The sequence below is a fragment of the Podarcis raffonei genome, chromosome 12 (assembly GCF_027172205.1).
Source record: "Podarcis raffonei isolate rPodRaf1 chromosome 12, rPodRaf1.pri, whole genome shotgun sequence".
Classification (NCBI taxonomy): Eukaryota; Metazoa; Chordata; class Lepidosauria; order Squamata; family Lacertidae; genus Podarcis; species Podarcis raffonei.
The window spans coordinates 17,489,191-17,512,339 of NC_070613.1; the positions used below are offsets into that span (position 1 = coordinate 17,489,191).

The window sequence follows — 23,149 nt, forward strand, 5'->3', positions numbered from 1 at the left end:
AAGAGAGTTAAAATTTATCCTGGAAAAGCAACAAAAAACCCTCAACTTCTAAAGTCTAGTGGCCCCTCTTCAGAAATTCCGGCACACCCTAACGGACACTGCATATTTCTCCCTTTGAAAAGGGCATCAGACTGGCAGACGTCCTAAGTGCCTTTTACACATCAGTGATCACACATGAAATTTCCCAATGATGAAAGGAAAAACACTAACATGCAGCATAAATTAAAAATGTGAACTTTATGCTTCCAAACCCGAATTTCAGCTTAAGTAAACATGTTCAAATATGCCTTGTAAAAAGTGCATTCTACAGTTGAGTAAGGTCATTTAGGTAATTTTCAAAGCACCATGAATATCCATCAACTTTTATCTCCCTCTCTCCCACCTACCCCTAGAATGGGGCTTATCCCATTTTATCCTGTCCATTGGGTTCATAAGGGTGAGAGGTATGGCTGGCTCAAGGCTACCCAGGGAGCTAGATAGCAGTTTCAGACCAACCCTAAGAGACAATCCACTATATCACACTGTTTTTAATATGTTAGATATTATACGCTAGTAACCCCATGTTACTATAGGTAGTAAACCTCAAACCAGTATCAAGAGCTTGCAAAACTGCTTTCTTAAGCAACAAAACATTAGTTCTTTTGATTCCACATTTTCAATTTGTTGTACTCAGCAAAAGGGGAGAGAAATCTCTTCCACAGATTTGGTTCTCAAAACTCTGGAAAGGGAAACAGCAGACAGATCAATTCTCAGCTCATCCCTTGCAGGAGTCGTGCAGAAAGAAGTATTTTCACCTGTCACCCTTTTCTCACCAGGCTCTCCGGCATTACCACCGAGATGCACTTGTTCAGAGAAACGGAGAGCAAGACGTGATGTGATAGGAGTTTATAAGATTATGCATGGCATGGAGCAAGAGGATAGAGAAAAGTTTTTCTCCCTCTCTCCTAACACTAAAACTCAGGGGCATCCAATGGAGCTGAAAATTCAAGACAGATAAAGTACTTCTTCAAGCAGTGCAAAGTTAAACTGCGGAACTCACTCCCACAGGATGCAATCGTGGCCACTAACTTTGGGTGGCTTTAAAATTCATGGAAGAAGACAAGGCTATCAACACCTATGAACCACAGTGGCTATGTTCTACTTTCATTAGCAGAGCCATGACACCTCTGAATACCTGCTGCTGGGGATCGCAGGTGGGCAGAATGCTATTGTGCTCATGGCCAGCTTGTGAGCTTCCAATAGGCAGTGGTCAGCCACTGTGAGAAGAGGATGCTGGACCAGATGGGCCATTGGCCTGATCCAGCAGGCTCACCTTATCTTCTTATATCACACAGCCTTGAATGACAGCAGCTCCCTGCTTAGTCCGTACCTGGATTTGCCACTATGTAATGTGCAAAGTAGTGCTCAGAGTTAATAGTGAATTGTTGAGCTGATAGTGATATTATTATTATTATTATTATTATTATTATTATTATTATTATTATTTTCTGGGCGGCTTCCAACATATATAAAAACATAATAAGATATTACACATTAAAAAGCTTCCCTATACAGGGCTGCCTTCAGCTGTTTCCTGAAGGTAACCTAGTTATTCATCTCCTCGACATCTGATGGGAGAGCATTCCACCGGTGGGTGCCACTACCAAGAAGGCCCTCTGCCTGGTTCCCTGCAGCTTCACTTCTCACAGTGAGGGAACCGCCAGAAGGCCCTCAGTGCTGGATCTCAGCATGGGGTGGGTGGGAAGAGGAGGAGTTTAGAACAGGCTTCCTCAACCTCGGCTCTCCAGATGTTTTTGGCCTACAACTCCTATGATCCCTAGCTAGCAGGACCAGTGGTCAGGGATACTGGGAATTGTAGTCTCAAAACATCTGGAGAGCCAAGGTTGAGGAAGCCTGGTTTAGAACTTCAGTCTAAAATTTACTATTTCAAACCTTATAGAAAGAGATTGTCCATGCACTATGCTTTACTTAACACTCAAAAGTTTGCTTATCTTTCCAAAAGTTAGCATTTTTAATAGTTGTGCTGCCATCCCAATTTCAGTGCTTGTTACTTTTGACAGCCGGCCTGGAAATGGAAGCGTTCACCAACGAGCTTACGTGCTGCCATTCTGAATCAGCCACCAGAAACAAAACATGACATCATTTCCTTCCCTCCAACTTACAAAGACTGGAGTTTTATTCTTCAGTGATGAAATATGTGGCACAACATGCATGACTAAATCATTTGTTCAAAATTAACATGTGCAGCGATTACTCTGCCTGCTTTCTCGCATCCTTCTCAGACTTGATGACTGTGCATCAGATGGTGAAAAAAAAATCTGTAAACTCCGTCAGCTATTCAGCATGGACACCAAGAAGTCCATAAAATCAGTTCTTTTTCACACAAGACCTTTTAAAGAATATTTATTTATTTATTTATTTATTTATTTATTTATGCCATGCATGAAAATCATCTAAGTAACTATATAGACCCAATCAAAAGCAGAGTGCAGGGGGAGGGCGGGATGGGGGAAGTGAGGCAAATCCATCCTCTGAAAGATTAAACTCATCTGTGCTTATCTATGAAATCAGCTGCTACTGTACACAAATTGATGGATTGGAAAGAAGCATAATGCAATCTTGGGAATTAAAGAATGTGTTTGAGCCTTTAAGAAGGATGCTAACTTCCAGATAATTGATGGCATTAGCATTATTTATTGGGATTTCCCAGAAAATTAGAGTGCTTGAAGTTCTAAAAACAGGGAATCAAGTAAACAAGGGATCAAGTATTTTTAGAGAGAGTCTGTCTGCGGAGCGGCTGGATTATGTAGCACAGCATACTTCCAACTCTCTAGGTTGCAATGTGAATAAAGATGAACCCGAGGATACAGGTTTATAGCATCCTCCAGTGAGGAGGCCATGACTAATTCAACCTGTACATATAACTTTGTTCCCCACACACCCAAATGTGCCAAATATCATTCCTTTGATATTCAGCACACACACACACAGTTTGTTCCCACATACTCTTCTTTTGGGTTTTTTGCACAGAACCATTAGGTAATGGAAATTCTTCTCATAATAAGTGGGGGCTTTAAACTCAATGTCACACTGGCGATTTTTTTAAAAGCACATCCATATGCCAAGAACGAAAAGTGTTTGTTCAGTAATATTTACTTGTTGCTCTCCTATGCCAGTTACAGCATGGTTTAAATTGAAGGTAAAAACCTGACGAATACATTCTCCACAGGTTTGCTGACCAAAGAAATGAAGCGAGGTGTGCTCTACCTGTGCAACTCTTTGCTGGATCAGGCCGGTTGTCCATCTAGTTCAGCATCCTGTTCTCACAGTGGCCAAACGGGGATTTGTGGGAACCCCAAAGCAGGACCTGAGTGCTGCAGGTCTGACCCTGCATATGATTCTTTGCAACTGGTATATAGAAACATGCTCTCACCAGCAATGGATATACAACACAGCCATTATGGCAAGCGGCCACTGATAGCCCTATCCCCCCCGTGAATCTGTCTAATCCACTTTTAATGCCATTCAGGTTGGTGGCAGCTACTAGATCTCGTGCGAGCAAATTCCAAAGTTCAGCTATACGTGCCTTGAACTACTTTCTTTGTCGGTCCTGAATCTGACAGGATTCCAGCTAAGGATGATTGCAAGAGAAGATAAGAGTGCCAAACATTTGAGGCAGGGGGACGGGCTCCAAGCAATGTTGTAATGGTGCATCTGAAGTTTAGATGTGGTCAGGAATGGGTCCTAAAAGTTTTGCTTTGATTTCTTGGAATCCATATTATCTTGTGATGCCCTGCTCCTCCCATCCTTTGGACTGGAAAACCATGAACAAGTGGGAGGAACAGAGAGAACAGAGGTGCAATATCACACTAAACAAGCTCTGTTTCCATGTTCTCCCTCACCTGGGATCAGATTTCTCTCCAGCTAATGATCTAGCAGCAAACCATTGTTTCCCGTTGCAGCTGAATGGCAAACAATGTTTCACGACTAAATCAGAAGTGAAAAGGAAAATCATTTAGACATTAGCCGGATTATTGTAAAAACTCGCAGTTTCTAAAACATATATAAAATAGATGAGGAAAAGAATAAATAGAGTCAACTGGGATATGCAGAAGAAGAAAGAGGATAAATTCACAGAACCGCTGAAAGAGGGGGAAGGAAGTCAAGGTTTGATATGTGAGAATTGTTTTTAAAAAATTGAAATGTTTGTTATAAATGAAAATTATAAATAAACTTATTTTTAAAAAAGAAGTAGTAAAAGGGAAAATCAAAGACCACATGAAAACAGTTTGGTATTATGTCTGAACCTATATATTTAAAAGGTGTACAGTCATACCTCGTGTTACGTTTGCTTCACATTGCGGCTTTTCAGGTTATGAACGTGGCAAACCCAGAAGTGTTTACTTCCGGGTTCACAGCACACACGCGCATAGAAGCGCTCTATCGCGCTTAACGCACGCACAGTAGCGGCGTTCTACTTACAGACTTTTCGGGCTGCGAATGGCACTCCGAAACGGATCGCGTTCGTAAGTAGAGGTACCACTGTACGCTAATAGATTTCTCAGTGCCTTTCAAAGTACAAATCTTGGAATCGTCAATAGGAGGGAAAATTGCTTTTTTCCAGTGCAGTTCATAGCACTACAGTCCTACACAACTTGTGAACCACTGAGGCGAACAGAGAACACCCCCATCCACCTCCTTTATGAAGTTTTCAAGACTCCTGTCATCCATGGCTGCTGAGCCGCACTCAGCTTGGTGAGTAACAAGTCATGTGCTCTATTTGGCAATAGTAGTAGAGATTTGAGAAAGTCCAGGTCAGGGCTCTCGCTTATGGGGTGACTGCGAGAATAGGATACATGCCAGGGGTGGGGAACTTCAGGCCTAGGGACCAAATATGGCCCCTACAGACCTCTCTATCCAGCCCTCAGAACTCTTTCCGGGCTGCACACTCTTGCAAGCCACATCTCTTGCCAGCCCTGCTCTGTACCCTCCTTGCATGTTCTCCCTTGCTGGAATGTGTCCTTGAACTCTAATAAGACTTCTTGCTTGTCTGGGTGGAGGATAAAGATAAGTGTGTGTGTGTGTGTGTGTGTGTGTGTGTGTGTGTAAAACTAGGTTACTACTCCATGAACTTTTAAGGAAAAAAATCATGTAATTTCATCCAATGACAGATTTATCTGCTAAACGAGTTGATTCATAATGACATTAGCCTAACATTTTCATCTGCAGGAAATTCCCAGCCCTAAAAAGGTCTCTTGGGCCAACATTCCCCATATTAAGATGAACAAAACTATTCCTTCTGTCTTAACTGAAAACACCAAAGAAAAGTTCCCAACAGGCCACAGCTTTATTTGATATGCAAAACAAGACTGCATTCTCTAACTTCTCATAAACATAGTGTTGTTCTTAGCATGCCAAGTTGTAGGAGAGAGTACAGGAGAGTGGTTTTATATTTGACCTCCTAAGATAAAGGGGTAGGATAAATATGCAGAGAACTAATAATAAAATACTCACAGGTATAGGAGGGTTTCAGCACATGCTCGTCTTGCTCAAATCAGATTCCTCCTGCCTTCTACACCAGGGGTTACCAAACCACGGTCCACAAACCACCAGTGGTCTGCAAGTTTCACTCAGGTGGCCCTCAGTGTGCCTGTGAATGTGCAGCTGAAGATGGGAGGTGGCACATCCATTGGACAAAACATTCAGCTTGATTTTTACTTGTATACTTATTTCTTCTTATATTTCTTATATTATATTAAGAGTTTAATTGTGTGGAAATCGTACAGCATCTAACACGGCCCATTACAATTGCTACAACAGGCAGAAAAACAATTATGTGGTCCAGCAAGAACATAAGCAATTTTCAAGCGGTCTATTGGGGTGGGGTTTGGGGAACCACTGTTCTATATGATTGTAAAAGACAGTATTTTAAAATACAGATCTGCCACCTTCATATCTAATTTGGACCCAAATGAAACCCCAGCAACTCAGCTGACACTGAGTTGTCGCTTTTGCTAAAAGGCAGCGGCAACAAATAGGGTCATAAACCTACGCATGCTGACTCAGAAGTACCCCTCTATTCAGAGTGATCTATGCACATGTAAGTGTACACAGAACTGCATCCTGGAAGATTTTATTTTTCCCTGTGTTATTTCTTCAACAACTGCTCCAGCAATAAAAAAGCATTGCAATTTCCATTTCCAGAACTGACCAAGGTGGGAGGGAGTCAAAGAAGGTTCACACTTATTTTTTTGGAAGCCGCCCAGAGTGGCTGGGGAAGCTCAGCCAGATGGGCGGGGTATAAACGTGGGGCTACCTTTGAAGGTGACCCGGAAACTACAACTAATCCAGAATGCGGCAGCTAGACTGGTGACTGGGAGCGGCCGCCGAGACCATATAACACCGGTCTTGAAAGACCTACATTGGCTCCCAGTACGTTTCCGAGCACAATTCAAAGTGTTGGTGCTGACCTTTAAAGCCCTAAACGGTCTCAGTCCAGTATATCTGAAGGAGCGTCTCCTCCCCCATCGTTCTGCCCGGACACTGAGGTCCAGCTCCGAGGGCCTTCTGGCGGTTCCCTCACTGCGAGAGGCCAAGTTACAGGGAACCAGGCAGAAGGCCTTCTCGGTAGTGGCGCCCGCCCTGTGGAACGCCCTCCCACCAGATGTCAAAGCGATAAACATCTACCTGACATTCAGAAGACACCTGAAGGCAGCCCTGTTCAGGGAAGTTTTTAATATGTGACATTTTAGTGTACCTTTCATCTTTGTTGGAAGCCGCCCAGAGTGGGCGGGGTACAAATAATAAATTATTATTATTATTATTATTAAATTATTATTATTATTTATTATTATTATATTTTTGCAGCCAAGGCAATCTCTTGCTAGTTCATGCCAAGCGAAGGCAAAGCTATTCAGCAGCCTTTTACGCCATCATATCTTTCACCAGGTATTCCAAGCTAGCACACTGTATTCCAACCAAGGCTGGATTAGCCCAGCATGATTTACACAGGGAGAGATGCTTGTCAGAATGATTGCTAGCAACAGGAATGCTCATAACAGCAGGTGAGGCTCAGGAAGCTGCACAGGCAATTTCGGCAATTTCCCAAAAAGGGCCTTGTTTCAACAATCATATGGAAGTTACCACTCTTGACACGTGCTGGGAGAAGCACACGGTGCAAAAGGGAGGAGGGAAAGCATGCTGCCATTTCCTGCAGATTATGCAGTTTAGTACTTTTCCTTCAGTTCAACGATCTCACAGAAAACTAAAAAGAACATGTCAGCAGCAAAAGACAACAGAGGCCAAAAGCAGCTTGCTCTTTGCCATTGGCGATCACAGTTTTGTGATGCCTTTGGAAGCCAAGCCCAACATTCTGGGTGCTTGCCCTTCCCTGCTGAAAGTGCCCCACCCCAACACCAAAGCAGAAAAAGGGGGCCAGATCACCTCCGTAGCACAGTGGCCAAATCCCTCTCAGCCTTGTTTCCAACCATGGAGTGGGAAAGGGGTGGCGACGGCAGGACAGCTGCCAGAACAATCCCCACCCACTTCTCAGAAAGGAGGAAGGGGTTGTCCTGCTCACCAGACAAGACAGTGGCACACGGCCCATAGCGAGTGAAAAATGTGCCGCTGCTGCCACAAAAGACCAGTCATCAGGTTCCACAGCTGCAATTCTGTCCATCTGATAATGTGCCGTTGCATCCCGAGGGTTGCTGGCCAGGAGGAAACAGTGGGCGTAACAAGCTGAAACATTTGCACCACGGCCCAGAACCTCCTCATTTAGACAATCAGATGACACCAAACAGCCAATCCTGTGCCACTGAGTGATCAAAAGCTCACAGTTCTGTCCATTATCCATGGAGACAGTGAGAGATTTTACTTTCTTGGGCTCCATGATCACTGCAGATGGTGACAGCAGTCACGAAATTAAAAGACGCCTGCTTCTTGGGAGAAAAGCAATGGCAAACCTAGACAGCATCTTAAAAAGCAGAGACATCACCTTGCCAACAAAGGTCCGTATAGTTAAAGCTATGGTTTTCCCAGTAGTGATGTATGGAAGTGAGAGCTGGACCATAAAGAAGTCTGATCGCCGAAGAAGAATTATGTTTTGAATTATGGTGCTGGAGGAGACTCTTGAGAGTCCCATGGACTGCAAGAAGATCAAACCTATCCATTCTGAAGGAAATCAGCCCTGAGTGCTCACTGGAAGGACAGGCTATGAAGCTGAGGCTCCAGTACTTTGGCCACCTCATGAGAAGAGAAGACTCCCTGGAAAAGACCCTGATGTTGGGAAAGATGGCGGGTACAAGGAGAAGGGGACGACAGAGGACAAGATGGTTGGACAGTGTTCTCGAAGCTACCAGCATGAGTTTGACCAAACTGCAGGAGGCCGTGGAAGACAGGAGTGCCTGGCGTGCTCTGGTCCATGGAGTCACGAAGGGTCGGACACGACTAAATGACTAAACAACATCATGGGACATATCACCAAAGGAGACCACCAGCTTCTCCTTATATGAACAAGCTACTAACTTGTCTTCTTTTCTGCCTATCCAAATGCTGCTAATAATTGTTGTTATTATTTCTGGTACTCCGCCCATATGACTGAGTTGCCCCAGCCACTCTGGGTGGCTTCCAACAGACTACAAAAAAAACCACAACAAAACATCAAACATTAAAAGCTTCCTGAAACAGGGGTGCCTTCTGATGTCGGCGAAAAGTCATATAAAATAATAATTTATCTCCAGCAATGTTATTTGCCTGCTTGTGGCACTGAACACCTGACAACCATGTTCAAAGTCAGAGGATCTGTGACAATGTGGAACAATAACAATTTTTGCACACCCCATGAAATTGTGCAGAATCTGAGGAGGGAGGTGCTTGCGGTGTGCCAAGACGGAACCAAACAAATGTATCTCCAAGCAAAAGTTATGAAACAGAGCTGTGCACCAACATCTCTCCATCTGGCACAACTCTCATAAATGTCAAAGGAGTTTTGCAAAGGAGGCATCCCTGATGGATTCTGTCCCAAGTGCACTGATGCAGGGCATCAAGAATCACACCTTGATTGGGTTCCTAAAATGCAAAACAAAAGCAACAACAACAAGGAAGTGTTTTAACTAATCAAAACCTCTTAACTGCAATCTAAAATTCAAGAGGAAAAATTCCTTGGGATTTCTCTCAAGCTCATTTAGTATAATTGGTCAGTAAAGGGGTGTAACTATATTGTTAGCTGATTTTTCTTTTAGCGGTAACCACACACACAAACATCAATACAGTTCAAATACCTCTAAGGAAAAATTACGACCAGCGGAGTAGATGGGGAGTCTCGTTGTTCAACTTGCCTCATTGACTGTAGGCATTAAAGGAGGTCAGTAAGTCATCTGTAGCAGGACTTGGAAGTTGTGTCGGCACACGCTGACTGAAGAGAGAATTCGCCGGGCAAGCTTCATTCAAACAAATGTGCTGCAGAACTATCTGGCAGGCACAGACAGGGCTCTTACATGCAACGTCTAAATAACCATTTCCAAAATGACCATCAAAACAGTATGTAGCCTTGTACAGGGCAGCTTGGCTTGCACAAAGCTATACTCAGCTTTCTGAATGTGAATATTGTTTGTATTTTTTAAAAACACAGTGGTGGTGCAGAGAGGTGGGGAATAATGAGAATGAAAAGCCCCGGGTAGTGTCACCCTGGAGCAGAAGACAAAATTATTCAGCTGATATGAACTCCTGTGAAATCTAAAATACACAATTCCTTGAATGGGCCCAGAAATACAGAGAGCCTTTTCTGCTGGATAGGAACAATGCTCCTTAGTACCAAAGACGACAAATGGAGCTATATATTTATTTCAGCCCTGGATTCCTACATTCAACCAAGAAACACTTTCATTTCCTTCCAAAAGCAACAGGCAAAAAGCTGAAAATGACCCTGGGTGGCAGAGGTGGTAGATCAAACACACCAAGCATTCTTGTTTCTTTTCTAAATACCTGTGTATATTGTGGAATATTTACCTTGTCCTCTGTCTACAACTCTATCTGTATTTTTTGGCTTTGAGGCCAATGCTCCTGCTGAATGCAAAGACGATAAGGTTTCCACCTACAGGGTTTACAGAAGAAAATACACATGGAAGGAGAAAGGAATGTTCAGTGGTAGGTCCCTTTTGACCAGGGGTCAGCAAACTTTTTCAGCAGGGGGCCAGTCCCCTGTCCCTCAGACCTTGTGGGGGGCCAGACTATATTTTGGGGGGGGATGAACGAATTCCTATGCCCCACAAATAACCCAGAGATGCATTTTAAATAAAAGGACACATTCTACTCTTGTAAAAACACACAGATTCCCGGATGGTCCGCGGACCGGATTTAGAAGGCAATTGGGCCGGATCCGGCCCCGGGGCCTTAGTTTGCCTACCCATGCTTTTGTCCACAAATTCAATCCCCAGCATCTCCAGGCAGGGCAGGGAAAGACACCCTTTCTGAAATCCTGAAGATCTGCTACCAGCCAGTGTAGATGATAATGACCAAGATAGACCCATTGTCTGACTTGGTATAAGACAGATCTCCTTGTTCCTATGCTATCCTTATGGGATGACAGGGAGTCATTGCAGAATACTAACTATGCGTACTAGGAAAGCAGCAGACGTCATAGAAAAGGTAAGCCCAGAAAGGTCAGGTGAAGGGAGACTTTCTTAACAGGCTTTGCAATCATCTGATCTCTTGCCTAAAGGTAAAGGTAAAGGGACCCCTGACTGTTAGGTCCAGTCACAGACGACTCTGGGGTTGCAGCACTCATCTCGCTTTACGGGCCAAGGGAGCTGGCATACAGCTTCCGGGTCATGAGGCCAGAATGACTAAGCCACTTCTGGCGAACCAGAGCAGTGCACGGAAACACCGTTTACCTTCCCGCTGGAGTGGTACCTACTTATCTACTTGCACTTCGTGCTTTCAAACTTCTAGGTTGGCAGGAGCTGGGACCCAGCAACAGGAGCTCACCCCGTCACGGGGATTTGAACCGCCGACCTTCTGATCGGCAAGCCCTAGGCTCTGTGGTTTAACCCACAGCGCCACCCACGTCCCGATATCTTGCCTACCTGTTTGGTATTTTCAGCTCACACTTAATGCTACTGTTTAGTTAAAGGCAGCACACGGTGCTGAGGGGGTTTTGTGTTTATTGTACACTCTGATCCACCCGGCCACTATCGGCCTCCCCTCACCAAAAACTCAAGGCGCCATTTCTTGCCCTACTGAGGCTGTAGAGACCGATGCAGGAGAGACATGTTTTGTTGCAGCCGGGGCAAACAAAGGTGTCTGGTTGTGCTGCTGCAGATGCACCATGGCGTTTCTTCTCTCTGCGCTCCTCCCAGAAGTCATTCCTCCTCTGGACACTGCTATGAATTCTCTCTAGGGATTCTTAAAATCACATGTTTCTTGAAGGAAGAGGTCCCAAAGAAGGTAATGCCAGGCTTACAGGAAAGAGCACAGCAGAAAGCAGGAGTGGGAGAAAGGAGACTAAGGAGAGAGGATGCGGTTATCCAGACCATAACCAAGGCCTGATGCTGACACTGGGCTGTAGCCAACTAACTCCTACTCAGAGTAGGCCCCCCCAATGAATACACCTAAGTTCTCTGTGTTCGTTAACTTCAATGGGTCTACTCTGAGTAGGACTAAGCATGGATACAACTCATTGTCCTCATAGTGGGGATAGACCTGCATCCTCATTCTTTAACCTTTAGTAGGGACAATCACATACAGTCATACCTCAGGTTACAGATGCTTCAGGTTGTGAGTTTTCGGGTTATGGACGCGCCGAAACCCGGAAGTACTGTAATGGGTTACTTCCAGGTTTCGGAGCTCGCGCATGCACAGAAATACTAAATCACGCTTTGCGCAGAAGCACCGAATCGTTACTCACGTGTGCACAGACGTGGCACTGTGGATTGTGAACACTGCGGGTTGCGAACGTGCCTCCCGCACGGATCACGTTCGCAACCCGAGCGTCCACTGCACTCTCAGCTGCAGGGCTCACTCCCAGCATTCACCAGTCAATTCATGCCCTTTCCTCTGTGATCCCCAGAAGGTGAAACAATCACCAGGTTAAGGCAATTTCTGGATGCCAGAACTACACATCCACCACTTAGCGCCAACAGCAACTGCTCGTTCATCTAAGTGCCAGCTATTTTCACTAACTAAGTAACGCGGAAATCAGTCTCGCAGTTTACTTGAGCAGGAGAAGAGGAAGGAGACATGTGACGCAATTATTAGACAGCCGCCATCAAGGGTGAGGGGAAGTCACAAATAATGCCCCTGGCACAACCTGGCCCTCACAGTCGTCACATTCTCTAATGAAGAGAGAATTGGCAATTACTGTCAGGGCCAAAGGGTAGGTTGCTACTTTCAGCAAGTACACTGTCAAGGTATACTGGGCATGAAGCCTCAATTTCACTGTACATTTCCTGCTGGACATATCTGACAGCAATTCCTTCCTTGCTGGTACACAAAGATAGTACATTGGGATTTACGGCATATATTATTTTTCTGATTGATCTGGAATGTTTATGAGGTAGGCTTCCACGTGGGAACTGGGAGGGTCTACCTTTCTGTGTGTGGATAAATGAAATGATATATATGACACAAATGTGATAAAGGCCCCTTATAGTTATTTTCCCCCTCCTTTCTCTTTTCTTTTCTCTCTCATTTCTTGGGTTTCTTAAAATTTTTGTTATTTGGTTTGATTTTTATTGTATTTACCGAAAACTTTCAATAAAAATGCTTATTTTAAAAATGAAATGTTTGTAAACTACTACACATCACAGTACCATCGGTATAAAACAAGAGTGGTATACAATAATAAAAATAAAACAAGAACAGATAGAATAGTTCTTTAAAAAAGAAAGAAAAAGCAAATACTGTCTGCAAGTAAACTCATTCTTCTAAGAAAGCCTGTGAAAATAAAAAATAAAAAGCTTTTAGCATTTGACAAAATGCATACAGGGTTGGAAGCTAACTTCAGCAGGCACTCTGTTCCATAGGATAGCTGAAGGACCTTGTCCAAGCTGCCATGAAATGAACCTCTGGGGCATGCAGTACCACAAGGATGACCCCTTGTAGATGACGGCAGCGGGCAGTAAAGGTATATAGTCATTGAGGTCATTCCTGAGATATCCTAGTCCCACGTTGTTTAGGGCTTTATACTGCAACAGTAAAACCTTAAAACTTGGCTCGGTAGCGTAATAGTAGCCAGTGTAGTTCCCTCAGCACTGACATGATGTGTTAACAGAAGACAAAACCAGCCATAAATGAGGGGCTCCCATACATCCTGCACGAGCTGCAGCTTCCGGACCAAACCTAAGGACGCACATATTCACAAAACACTGCATAGTCACACATCAAAAAGTTTCAAAGGGAGAAAAAAGGATCATACCTATTTAGAACTCCCAAGCACAAGAAGCCACTGGGCACAGCCATATTTGTTTACACCTGGAGGCCATTTTTTTTAAAAGGTTGAGCATAAATAGTGCTGTAAGTATAGCCGCTGGACGTGGCACTGGGAAAGCAGTCAAGGAGTTGAGCCCAGTATACCAGCAGATTAACTGAGTGATGTTACTTCATGAATATGCACTGTCTGGTGTGAGCTCCCAAGTAAGGAGACTGTGTGCCACAGATCCCAGTTGAAAACAGAATGCTATAGCAGCATGTGAGTTAAGTTGGATCTGTAAAGGAGAAGAAAGCAGAGTCTTCTCATGTAATCCTTATGACTGGAAATAAAAACGCACATTATGCATTATGCTAACTTTATTGTAGAGATAATGAATTTAGGTAGATTTTTAAAAAAAAGTTATAGAATGTTAATTCTCTTAATGAGGGGTTGCTAGGTAGTGACAGCAGTCATGAAATTAAAAGACGCCTGCTTCTTGGGAGAAAAGCAATGACAAACCTAGACAGCATCTTAAAAAGCAGAGACATCACCTTACCGACAAAGGTCCATATAGTTAAAGCTATGGTTTTCCCAGTAGTGATGTACGGAAGTGAGAGCTGGACCATAAAGAAGGCTGATCGCTGAAGAATTGATGCTTTTGAATTATGGTGCTGGAGGAGACTCTTGAGAGTCCCATGGACTGCAAGAAGATCAAACGCATCCATTCTGAAGGAAATCAGCCGTGAGTACTCACTTGAAAGACAGATTCTGAAGCTGAGGCTCCAATAATTTGGCCACCTCATGAGAAGAGAAGACTCCCTGGAAAAGACCCTGATGTTGGGAAAGATGGAGGGCACAAGGAGAAGGGGACGACAGAGGACAAGATGGTTGGACAGTGTTCTTGAAGCTACTAACATGAGTTTGACTAAACTGCGGGAGGCCGTGGAAGACAGGAGTGCCTGGCGTGCTCTGGTCCATGGGGTCACGAAGAGTCGTACACGACTAAACGACAACAAAGTGTGGCAGAGGGGAATGACTGGGATAATGTGAGATAATAAATGTGCATCAGCAAAAAGGGGAACAGTGGGACATGTGGCAAGGAAAATTCTTTAAAGTCACTATCAAGACTGTAATGAAACCTACAATGTTGTGTTTGTCTCTAATAGCTCAGGTACAGGCGAGGAAGCTGAGAAAAGGGTATGTCACTCGAGCTCCCAATGGATTCTTATTCCTACTTAAAAAAATTTTAAAAAACACTACTCCAACATAAAGGAGGGAGGAAAGCATCAATTTTGCTTTCTTTACATTCTCAATGACCTTGCCCAGAGCAAAATGCAAAGTATCTACAGAGAAAGTGAATACATTTTAATCTGCACATGCAAGTTCATGTACTAACAGAAATGAAGGGGAAAAAATTCCCTACCCATCCTTCAAAAAAAAAAACGACAGGTAAGCAAAAGTCACTGTTAGGTCCTGCAACATAAAATGGATATAGCTAGAAAGGAAATTAGTAATTGATTCTGAATCTAAATTGGCCTTCAAGCTACAGAGTCCTCTCTTATTATCTTCCTCTAACTTCGCCAGAGAGCTCGATGCAACATGGCAGAATTGTGCGTTCAAACATCTACATTTACCCTAAAGATTTTCAGAACTCATGCAAAGGGGTAGAGACAGAGACACCACCTATTCTGTTACTGATTATTTGGAAATTGTGAAGAGGTCACAGAAATGCAAGAACAACTTGCTAACAGACACCCATACCCATAAATTGCTGAATCAGTAATGCACAAGGGAAACTTTGCAGGGAAACAAATGAACTTTGATCTGGTTCCTTCACCCACTTCACTCTTCAACTTCCCTGTTCTCTCCACAATGACACTGCTGCACCTGGGAAAATGCAACTATGTGCCATCATATATAATCCTTTGTATGCAAACTACATAACGATGAACAGCGGAGGAGCACACTGAATAGCCACTTAAGTATTTGCTACTCACTCTTTCTGGCATACACCACGTATCCTCATTAACTAACAAGACTAGCAAGGAGTTAATAATCCCTCTTTAAAAAGGAGCAGGTCTTTTCAGTTATACTTTGCTTTACTGCTGCATCCTCCAGGAATGAAAGCTGAGATTTAAGTTGGTGAAGGTCTTCGCTCTCAAAGCTATTGTTGTATGAGCAGCTTTACAACCACAGGGGCAGAACACTGCTTTCCAAAGTGGCTTTCTAGTCCCTTCCTGCACTTGACATTTAAGTGGCAATATATGCCAGAAACATTTCAATTTCTACACATTTACTCTTTACACAGTAGCAAGCTTCAAATATGTAATACAGCTGGTTTTTAAATGAAAAATGAATAAATTATGCATGTGATTTAAATTTACACCCATACAATGTGCCATGAATTAAGACCACTTTCACAGCTCAGTACAATCCAAGGCATAATTTTGTACTTTTTCTATTATAAACCAATGGCAAATATGCATATACAAAAAATTTCCTTGGCCGTTTATCAAAGTGGAAAGAATGGCAAGGTCTTGGCAGCCAGCACCATTCTGCCACAGCAAGCACTGAATCCAGAAGGGTTTTAAGAGACAAGAGTTTATAATGAGATGTGCAAACAGAAAAGTTTCTGGCTACCATTACTACTAAGCTCCCAAGACAACATCTCATGTATGGCATGACCAATAGGAGAAACTGTGCCATGGCTGCGGAATGACCACACAAGCATATCACACAACATAGGTGGAGCACTCAGTTCAATATCAACTATAATATATATATTTCAGCAATCACATCTGGATGGCATGGTAAGCCATAAACCATGGTTTGTTGTGAATAAGCAGATAGTGCATGCTGCCAAATGGTGCCAACCACAATCCTCCTCTGGTGTGACCAGGAACAACAAACCATTGGTTCCTGGGACATCCAAATCAATCCTCATAGCTGGTTTCTCTCCAAACCAATCATGATCTGAAAAGGCTACCTATGGTTCCCCCTGGAAGAAACAACCACAATCACTAGTCCAAATGCAATACTAACCCAAGGCTTATGGTTTATTACCCTGCTTGCGCAAAGAAATGAGTGCAGCAGGAGCACTCAGCAGCATGAATTAGCATGGTACTCATTCCCATAGATAAGCCACATGGCTTCCCTTGTCGTCCCAATACAGCCAATGTGCGAGCCTTTTAACAAAGTATGATCACTTGTACATTTTCACGTATTCTTATGTCTAGTTATTAAAAATGGCTGATATGCCAACTGCCTTACACCTTGTCTGATTATGCCTTGCCCAGACCTCTAACTGAAATAATCCACTAGACATACAATTTATCAGAATTCATTCAATCGTCAACTGCAAGGAAATTAAAAAAAAAGTATCAGCAGCACTGAAAGGCTCATGTTCCAGATGATGAAATCACTCTAAAGTTTGTGTGTACTGTAAATATATAAGAGGAAGACTATATTGTAGCAATACTTTGAAAAACTATAAATATTTTTATTCCTTAACAATGCACTCCATCCTTAACAGCACATGAACTATTCCACAGACTCAATGGAGCTCTATGGGTATGCGTCCTGAATATGTTGCGACCCAATCTAACTGAACGTTCCTTTTTATTAAATTTTCTTTAAGCAAGCCATGCAAAGACTGCAAAACAATCTGTCTGCTGCTCTGAAACCCTGAGTCTTTTGCATCCAGTTCGACAAACCTAAAAGCTCTTGTACAATTCTGCCTTTGATCAAAAAGTTTCCCACATACTTGGTTAAAGAAAATAAACTGCCCCTGTCTAGCAAATAAATCATGTTGAAAAACAATCCCCAGTCAAGAGTTCTTCCACCATGCACAGAAAATTTAACACGCGATTGACATGCCATAAAAAGGAGGCCTGAATGGATTTTATTAGTGGACCAGTTATATGGGATGCAGATTTCTGATCCGGAATTGACAGTGCAAGATGTGATCTAGCAGTACTGTGTTAGTGCTTCATTCCAAGCATGAGGGAGGAAAACATTGCATCAGAGCTTAAATTATTACGCTATTAATATTCAAGCCCACCCCACAAACAGCATCTGGCATTGTTATATGGCTCCAATATCCTGGATCAGCATGTGACATGAGTGGGAACATCACAGATAACGACAGCATAGCAGTGCAGAAATCATGGCATCTAATCTTAAATGCTAATTTGCCAGTGCTTCAGCTAATAGGATCGTGTTGCAAGAGCATTTTAAGGATCAGATGATGCTTTAGCCGGTTCTTAACAGCATTAATCCCCTAATTAATGGAATTTATAAAACAGTTGCTTTTAGCAAAAGGCAGAGAGGGCCTGCATTTGTTGAGCGCAACCAGTTGTTACACTCGCCACAAAAAGGTCTTAATGGTGGGAAATATCACTTAACGGCTAAAGCATGATTAATGTATTATACATTTGATGTTAGCCACTCTGAGCCCGGTTTTGGCCGGGGAGGGTGGGGGATAAATTATTATTGTTGTTGTTGTTGTTGTTGAACCAGGGGCGGGCGGCGGGCGGGTGTCATAAATTCAACATAAACTGAACCCTGAACATTATGGTCAAGAAGTAATCTTTTTGTTCAACAGCCAATGATAAAGAGTAACTTCAGTAAATGGGCAAGGCCAAATTCCTCCACTGTGAGAATGTGCGGGATTTTTGAAGTTTCAAGTTGTAAACAATTAAAGACACGCAAGAATTATGGTGTCGGTCTTTTCAAGAAATGGCATGAGAGAGAGGATTTGTTTTATTGCATGCTGGAATCATTCTAACCATCTCCAACTAGGAAATCTCCAATAGTTATGACTGCAAAATTAAAGATACACAGTGCTATATGCCTGTTTGAGAGACAAAGATTTATTTCCCTTCCATCTTTTGATCCACACCAAACCTTGAGATACTGAACCTGAAACAAGTTTGTTGGTATCCAATTCAGAGAAGCAATGCAAATAATTAACAAAAAAGACACATGGTTATATATAATCTTATATGTCAGAAAATATTTGTATATTGCTGAGCTATCAAAGTACAACAAATACCAACATTTCTTTCGATCTATTTGACACATATTACATTGCTTATCTACTGTGATTAATAGTCCCACATATAAACACACCTGAATAACTCATTAACTGAGTAGAGAGCTCAGGCTAGGCCACACCCTCACCTCTGCTTTCATTCAAAATGAACCCTGTGAACACACTGGCTTTCAGCCAGGGGTCAAATCAAGTCAAGTGTAGATTATTTCGCAAAAAGAAATCTTACACAAAACAATTATTTTTTAGAACTGTCATTTTACCTTGAAAAGGTACAAAATAAATACAGTACCACACAGCACTGAGCACATCTTGTCAGATGGTCAGATTTTTTTTTTCTACTAGCATGTCATAAAATGCACTCATTGCTCACCTGGCCACTTCTGATGTTGCAACATAAGAGTTAATCACTCTGAGGGCATTAGGAATGCTCATCAGCTACTCATCTGTGGCCCAAAAAAGTCTTCAAATAATAATAATGTGTTTTAAATGTCTCAACTTTAGCCAACATGCACACACTATTAAGAAACAATAGTCTATCTATACAATATTTCAAATCAAACCAATGCACATGGGGAAATAATGTGTTAAAATAAAATCTGGTGTATGAAAAAGTTGAAGCTACCAGTTTTGCTTTTTTTTTTTAAGAGAAACATGTGTGGATGGACAAACTTTTAAAAGAACTGACAAGATTCCAATTAACTAATGCAAAAGACACCCACTTGACAGGCAAGTCAGGATTTCCCAGACACTTTTCAAATAGCTAACTCTAGAACAAGTGTTATTAATCCATTATACCAATGTCTTGTCATCCCATGCATGGGAAGGCATCAGTAAAGACTGCCACAGAAGAAACCTGCCCAGTATCTGTAACTGTCTACATTTCTCAGTGAAATTTAGCACAAACCAGAACAATTATCCCATGATACTAATTCAGATCTGATGGACCGCAGCTTGTTTCTGAAACTGAATATAGACAGATTCTTAAGGCTATGGTTTGTATCCAGCGCTAGTCATACTTAGAATAGACCCAGTTAATAAGTAGAAGCCAGAACAAAAGTTAACAAACATGACTTAGGTCTATAACTTTCAATGGGTCTACTCTTGAGTAGTTAGTTGGTCACAACCCTACAAATTTGATTGAACTTGGGAGGTCTGTATACTGCAAGAACCTGTATATGTCCACAGCATGTTGTGAAGCCCAAAAGGATAACATTCTTAAATATTACAGGCTTTCCCACAGATATATAGACTTTTGTGGGGGGGCGAGAACCCAGATTTTCCTGTTGGAATATGCCCCATAAAAGGCAACACAAAAATGAGTGAAATTTGTTGCCTAGGAACACACTGCACCTTAAACAAAAAGTAACTATGGGATTGGGGGGGGGGAGGGTTTGAGAGGCTTTCCCTTCTAGAGTATGAGGAAAAATACTGACGGGCCCAAACACATGAGGGCCTCCCAAAAGCCGTCCCCCAGAGTGGCATGATAATATCCAAAAGCTTATTCCATCAAAAGCATGAGCAACATATGCTAGCATTTCCCACAACAGAATGACAGTGATGCTCACATGTGGATGGATGAACAGCATGAGGTAAAACAAAAAACAAAAACAAGAAAACCCCACAGTATTTTGACGCTGCCACTTTCAAATGAAAGCGCCGGAGGCATGAGCTACACGAGAGGAAAAAATAAAATTTCAGTCAGTAATGAGATGGAGGGAGGAAAGGCACACTCCAGTCCCTTTCCTACCCCACTAAAACAGTCTTCCCAAACCTAGTGCCCTTCATCATGCGAGTTGTAGTCCAAAAACCAGCAAAGTGCACCAGGTTAAGGGATAAATTAGGCTACCCTAGAAACACACCCTGAGAACCATCTCACAGTGTCCATGGGACCACAACAGTATTTTCAAGGTCGTCTTCAGTTTCTCTTCACAAAAAGGCAGTCAGGGGGAAAAAGACCTAGAGCTGCCCTTTCTCCTCCTTTCAAATACTGGCTATTTCTCTTAGTAACTCAAGGTCACACACATTCCTCTGTGAACTGGAGTTGGGAAACAACTGTTGGATACTCCCTTCCCTTTTTACATTAAACACTTGAGAAGATTGGGAAATGGGCAGAAATTCCAACATTGTCCCAAGACCTCTTGCTCACAGACTGAAGGGTTAGTTCTCTTCCCCCTTGGTATGGTGGCAGGGCAAAAACTGTGACCCTCCAGATGTTTAGACTCCGATTTCCATCAGCCCATAGCTGTCAACTTTTCCCTTTTTTTAAGGAAAATTTCCTTATTCCGAATAGAAAAGGGGGAAGTTGACAGCTATGCATCAGCCCCTGCCAGTACGGCCAATGGTCAAACATGGTCGTAGCTGTGGTAAAGCTGCATCTATGGTGCATGGGGAAAGAATGTGCTTACCTTGTGCCACCCTAGAAGTTGTAGGTTTTGTTTTTGAAGTAAGGTTGGCCTAGCACAACGTACCACAAAACTGCACCATCCAGTTCTGTGGTACACTGGCTAAGGTAAGCCTAGCTTCAAGAAAATTAGAAGGGCGAGGTGAGAGTCATTTTCCCTTTGCAACTCTGCTGAAGAGACCAAGGGAAGTGACCTGGACCCCAGGCAAATTGTGGGACCTGCTCCATGACAATTGCTTCAAGAAAGTCTTTGAGCACAGCTATGTCCTCCCCACGCACAGCTCTCAACAAGAGAACATGGCTCCAGTGCTGACCCCCACACAGAAAGCACAAGCAGCATGTGGAGACTCACTAGTAGCCCATGAGGAAATATATTTTTTTAACCAAGGCATATTTCTTAGGTTGGAAGTTTGAAAAATGGTCCACACCTGTCATCAGGATTTCAGGAGCTAGATGAGACATATTGTCCCAGATGGCCTATTCCACCATGGCTGGGCCATTCTATCTACTACCAACTGCTCTGTGCCAGGAAGGATCCTGGGTACTTTTTATATGTTGGTGCCGTTTACTGTGCTTAAAAACCTACAACCCACAAACCATCACAAGCTGCCTTGGAAGGCTCTGCATCCTGAATATAAATACATGCAGTAAATAAACAGAACTAAAACGGTGGGAAGGCCTCAAACCTCTAACTCTTTGGTGGCCTCTGCTAAAGGATCCTTGAGACACCCAGCAGTGTCCCAAATCAAGCCCTTTCCCCAAGGCTCTGTCATTAGGCAAGGGAGGCATATTTTGCTACCTGAAGTGGGCAGGTGGAGAAAAAATATCAAAATGCAATCCTCTTATGCAACTGACAATCTGCAACCCTTAATAGAACCCCCAAAATCTGACACCTCAGATGGCTTTCTCCTCATCACGCCTAAAGGCAGAGCCCGCCCGAAGAGCAATCAGCACATGCTCAGAGGCTACACACACACACCCCAAAACATGCTCAGGGGCGCTCTTCCGCATTCCTTCTTCGGGGACGCCGATCTCTAGCTTGCAAAGAATCGAACTGCAAAGAAAGAAAGACCGCTCCAAGGCTCAAGTTTTTATTAAGCCGTCTTTGGAATGCTGCTTGTTGCTTGAGGCGTGCAGGGAGGCTTTCCCACGTGCATGAAGGGTGGGATCTCTCTCTTTTCCCACATGCACGCCGCAAAACCCGGGGTCTCGCGCGGCTGTGGGCGAGGGAGGGGGGAGAGCGGGGGTCTCTCCTTACCGTCGATGTTCTCCCTGTCGCTGATGTGCTGCAGGTTGCATCCCGTGTCCTCCCGGCTCAGCTCGGTGTCGGGGCGGTAGGACTCCAGCCGCGAATGGGCATTCCTCCGCAGCTTGGGGCTGGACGACACGCAGCATGAGGTCGTGTTCCCCATCTCCGCCGCTCGTGGAAAGAGGAGGAAGGAAGGAAGGAAAAAGAAGGGAAGGAAGGGTGATGGTAGTGGAGGAGGAGGAGGAAGGAGGCAGCAGTCACCAGCGACGTCGAGAAGCCATCAGCGTGCTGGGAAACGGCAAGCGCCGCTGCGGGGCAAGACGACGGTGGCGGCGGCAGCAAGCGAGGCTCCCGCCGGCCGCGCTCCCCGGCGGCTGCTGGTGTGCCCCGAGGCTCATGCAAGCCGCCTTGCCCCGCCGCGCGGCTCAGTCCTCGTGCCCAGGCAGGCGGTGCTGCAAAGCCGGGCTATACCTCTGCTGCTGCTGCTGCTGCTGCAGAGCCGCAGCCCCATTGCCCTCCGCCGCTCCACCGCCTCTTCTTCCTCTTCCCAGCAGCAGCGGCAGGAGGGGCGGGCTGGCGGCGGCGGCGGCAACACCGCAGCCTTTTCTCCCCCGCCAGCGAGCAGAAGCGGCAGAGGCAGCAGCAGCAGCAGCGAACCCCGAGGCTGCCTTTTGCAAAAAGGAAAAAAAAAGAAGCGGGGGGAAGAAAAGGGGAAAAACGGTTCCGGTTCAAGTGGGTGGGAACGCCGGGCTTGCTCGCTCTCGCTGCTGCTGCTGCTGCTGCCTGACAAACAGAGCAGGCAGGCGGGCGTCTGTTTCTTTAAGCAGCAGCAGCGCCTCTTCTGCTCGCTCCTCCCGTCGGGGGAAGCCCGGCCCGGCCGCAGCCGAGCGGGAGAGGGAGGGGATCCCAGCCGCGGGCGGAGGGAAAAGCCCCCTGCACTGCAAGGAGCGGCAGAGCCGGCCGCGGCCAGAGACAGCACCGCCTTCTTCTTTTCTGCCGGCTGCCCTGGAAGGAAACCGGCAGGAGGCACCTCCGCGG

General features: G+C 44.2%; 1 protein-coding gene across 1 annotated transcript in view; it reads right to left on the reverse strand.

Moving 5' to 3' along the window:
• CCNY (cyclin Y) overlaps positions 1-22,746 on the reverse strand; it is a 108,866-nt gene extending 86,120 nt beyond the window's left edge. The window contains exon 1 of the mRNA XM_053409597.1: positions 22,121-22,746. Coding sequence (XP_053265572.1) covers positions 22,121-22,274 — 154 coding nt within the window. The 5' untranslated portion in view covers positions 22,275-22,746. The remainder of the gene's footprint in view (positions 1-22,120) is intronic.
• Between the last annotated feature and the right edge of the window lie 403 nt (positions 22,747-23,149).